At 41.4% G+C, this 4,006-nt stretch overlaps 1 protein-coding gene across 1 annotated transcript; it reads left to right on the top strand.

Annotated features, from left to right (window-relative positions):
• The first annotated feature begins 284 nt into the window (after positions 1–284).
• Positions 285–3,703, top strand: YWHAG (tyrosine 3-monooxygenase/tryptophan 5-monooxygenase activation protein gamma). The gene has a single exon (XM_064478623.1). The coding sequence runs from the start codon at positions 456–458 to the stop codon at positions 957–959; it is 504 nt and encodes a 167-aa protein (XP_064334693.1). The 5' UTR covers positions 285–455; the 3' UTR covers positions 960–3,703.
• Positions 3,704–4,006: the final 303 nt, after the last annotated feature.

The following is a 4,006-nucleotide window of genomic DNA, read 5'->3' as shown; positions in this document are numbered from 1 at the left end:
AAGTTTGATCTGTCATCTAAGAGCTAGACTTGGTAGTTGTTCCATGGAACAGCTATGTAATAAGCATGTGTATCCTTTTCTAGGGAGGAAGCAGGGGTTCAGGCAGCATTGATCCATTTGCAGTTTCTTTCCTTCTTCGTTCCACCCCCATCCCCCTTCCATACACCCACACAGCCTTAACTTGTTTGTTAATTACTTTAATCAACTGATGGGTCTCTTTGTGTTTTAGTGGCATTAAGATGTGATTAACCCAACTGACATTATCAGTACTGTAACAGCTCTTTATCCTTTCCCCCTAATAGGTGACAGAGCTGAATGAGCCACTGTCCAATGAAGAAAGAAACCTTCTCTCTGTGGCCTACAAGAATGTGGTTGGGGCACGTCGTTCCTCCTGGAGGGTCATTAGTAGCATTGAGCAGAAGACATCTGCAGATGGTAATGAGAAGAAGATAGAGATGGTGCGAGCTTACCGTGAAAAGATAGAGAAGGAGTTGGAGGCGGTGTGTCAGGATGTGCTGAGCCTGCTGGATAACTACCTGATCAAGAATTGCAGTGAGACCCAGTATGAGAGCAAAGTGTTTTACCTGAAGATGAAAGGGGACTACTACCGCTACCTGGCCGAAGTAGCCACCGGGGAGAAGAGGGCGACCGTCGTTGAGTCCTCTGAGAAGGCCTATAGCGAAGCCCATGAGATCAGCAAGGAGCACATGCAGCCCACTCACCCCATTAGATTAGGCCTGGCCCTTAACTACTCCGTTTTCTACTATGAGATCCAGAACGCCCCGGAGCAAGCCTGCCACTTGGCCAAGACCGCTTTCGATGACGCCATCGCCGAGCTCGACACTCTCAACGAGGACTCCTACAAGGACTCCACGCTCATCATGCAGCTTCTCCGCGACAACCTAACGCTCTGGACGAGCGATCAGCAAGACGACGACGGTGGAGAAGGCAACAATTAAGGCCCCCAGGTGGACTGGCAGCGCACGCTGATGCTACTACTGCAGTCTTTATTTTTTTCCCATGAGTTGGGGGTCGGGTGGGGGAGGGAAAGGGAGGGGTGACCTTCCTAGGGAGAAACCCACGACCTGTCCTGTCTTTGATCGCCTCTTTGACATTTTTGCCAAAATACCACTAGTGGAAAGTCAGGCTAGCTGTGCTGGTATTGGAATAGCAGCCTCACACTGGCATATGGACTGTTCTGTAGATTAATGCAAGTGGAGCTGTCTTTAATTTAACTTATTGCTAGAAAATAGGGTTTTAAGATGAAAAGAAAACTTAAAACGGAATGGCCCTCATTCAGTAAGTTCTGTGGTTCCAGTAAGGATTTTTATGTACATAGGCTCTTGTCTTTTAAGTTTTGGGTACTTTCTATCTCACCTGTTTAGCTGTGCATTTTTTTCAGGGTGTACTCTACGAGACATGGAATAGCTGAAATCCCAAGCTGATAGACTTAGAACATAAGATATATTTTATCCTTATGGTTTAGGCCTTGCCAGTTTTCAGAAGTTTCTGATTAGTTGACAGTATTAACACTAAATTGCAGTTTACAGTATTTCTACATTACAGCCATATGTAACATCAAGCCATTGATTGTGTATTTTTCTTTGCTAGTTATTTTGGCTTTTCATCCTTATTGAGCCTTATCCAGGTTGGTTTTACTGTTAATCTGTCTCCTAGGCCAAAAGGCTTGCCTGAGGAGAATCAAAGCTACTTTAGGTTTTGGTTACTAGGTGCTTGGCAGGTGGCTGTGGGATTTTTGTCCTTCTTTCTTAACTTAAATCCACCACAAAAATTATTAATCACTTTAATAGAAACGTTAACCACCGCAAAAATAGAGAAAATTCAGGTCTGTATGTCATTTGTGTTGGTATTTTCAGAGAAATCCTGATTTTTAAGCTGCCACAGCTCCTTCCTCAGGGATTACACTGCCATCTCCCTCTCACTTGAGTCTTCCCCGCTGTACCGTATGCTGAAGGCACGCACTCGGTTGGGTTGAAAAGCTGTTGGGGTATAGAAGTTGGTGATCGTTTGAGGAAGTTCGTGGTGCAGTGTGAGAAAATTCAGGTGCTAGACGCTTACTGGTAGAAAAATCCTAAAGGAAGAGCTCTAGTCATAAACATTCTGTCCAATTTTGGGAGCCTTGTGTGTCAGTTTTTCCTCCGTGAAAACACTCCTTCCCCAAATAATCGTTGTAGGAAAATAAACTATAATCATCAGATAATGAATACTTAACTCCTATTTGACCAAAACTTTTTCTATGTATTTTTTTCTTTTTAACGAAAGCATAGACATTGGAGATTGATCTCACTTGTGCAGTCTGTGCACATTTTAGAACTGAAGGAAACCATGATGCTATTTCCACAAGTTTGTCTTCAGTTAGCCTTAGGTCCTTTGTTCTCAATTTGGGTAAGTGTTTTTGAAAACACGACCCGTTGCACGTGCGTTCAGCCTTTTTTTATAAGATCAGTAACAGCATGAACTCCCGAGATAGGTAACGACACCAGATTTGTTTGTTTCTTTGTTTTATTTAGGCAAGGAGAGGAATTAGTAATTGAGGAAAACCTGACAGTGCTTTTGTTAAAACCAGAATGGAGCTTCCAGTTTTGAAATGAACACATTGACCAGGATCCAGGTGACAGTGAAGATAGAAGAGTGTGACGATGCTCTGTAACATCGTGTGGCACAGTTTACCCAGCATGACTTTCCTTAGAAGGTCCCCTCCATATGCTAGCGTGAAAGTCCTGATTAACCAAACCTACCAGAAGAACTAACAGAGAACTTTATAGTTTCTGTGCTATAACAAGGGCCTGAAGTCCATGCCATGATGGGAAAAGGTTTGTGGGGGTAGGTGGGGCTTTCCTTAATTTATCTTCATGTCCAGTGAGTAGTGTTGTGTCCTTCCTTGTAGCATTTGGAAATGATTTACTGGAATTACAAAACCTATTTTTATTTTAAATTTCAGCTTTGGCTCTGGCTGCTTTTTTAGAATAATGCAAGATAAAACCGTATCTGAGGGCTAAAAATGAAGAGGGGATGGGAGACTTGATATTTAAGCAGCTTGAATGGTTTCTTTTCTTTTCTTTATTTTTAAAGAAATGCACTTGCCTATGATACTGTCCAGTGAAATGATTACTCCTCCATTACTCTATTGATACAATATTGTGCATGCTAGTGTTGTATTTCTATACAGTAGCTTGAAATTTATTAACTTATACTGTAGGTGTTAATGTATTCCTATGACAAAAAAAACTAAGTCTTCAAATTTTTAAAAGTTTTTTTAATTTAATTTTTCCTTTTGGGGGTAAAGTTTGCTCTACCAAATAGTGATCGTAACAAATTGATCTGTTTTGGATGTTGCTATAGTGACATGCAGTTATATATTTTGTTTTTAAGGGGGGGAGCAAAAGAAACACCAGTGTTAGCTTAATCTTAATGTCTGGTGTTTGTCATGGTGAAATTACAACTATTACAGTGTAGGAGAACAATGAGTATGTTCTCTGAATGAGCCTTTGTGCTTTTTGTCATGTTATGCAGTGAACTATTTTTAAGGTCTAATCAGTGATTATTTTTCCAACTCCGTGTTTCTCTAAGGAATTATTTCACACACGGACCATTCTTAGCAGTTTTCCTCAGTGATGGAATATCATGAATGTGAGTCATTATGTAGCTGTCGTACATTGAGCAAATAAACTTACAGATCTGATGTCAGTGCCACTTAGTTTTATTTAAATGAGTGGAAATTTTCCTTTGCTTTTGAAGGTTTGATTGGATGTGGGTGTTCTCTCCCCTTCCCCCACTCAAAGAATGAAGTAGGGTTGGGGGAAAGTGGTAAAACAGTATGTATTGGAAAGCGCCTCTGTCTGGGAATCAGACTTGGGTTTACTGACCTTGAAAAATGATGGCACCTTTGGGGTCTGCATTGTGTCTGGTACAAAACAAACCTAAGTTTGAATCATGGCTCCTTTTGATCCTTGGGTAAATGACAAAACTGAGCTCTGGGGTGAGG

Source organism: Camelus dromedarius, chromosome 24 (assembly GCF_036321535.1).
Source record: "Camelus dromedarius isolate mCamDro1 chromosome 24, mCamDro1.pat, whole genome shotgun sequence".
NCBI classification, from domain to species: Eukaryota; Metazoa; Chordata; class Mammalia; order Artiodactyla; family Camelidae; genus Camelus; species Camelus dromedarius.
This window is presented reverse-complemented; position numbering and strand designations above follow the sequence as displayed.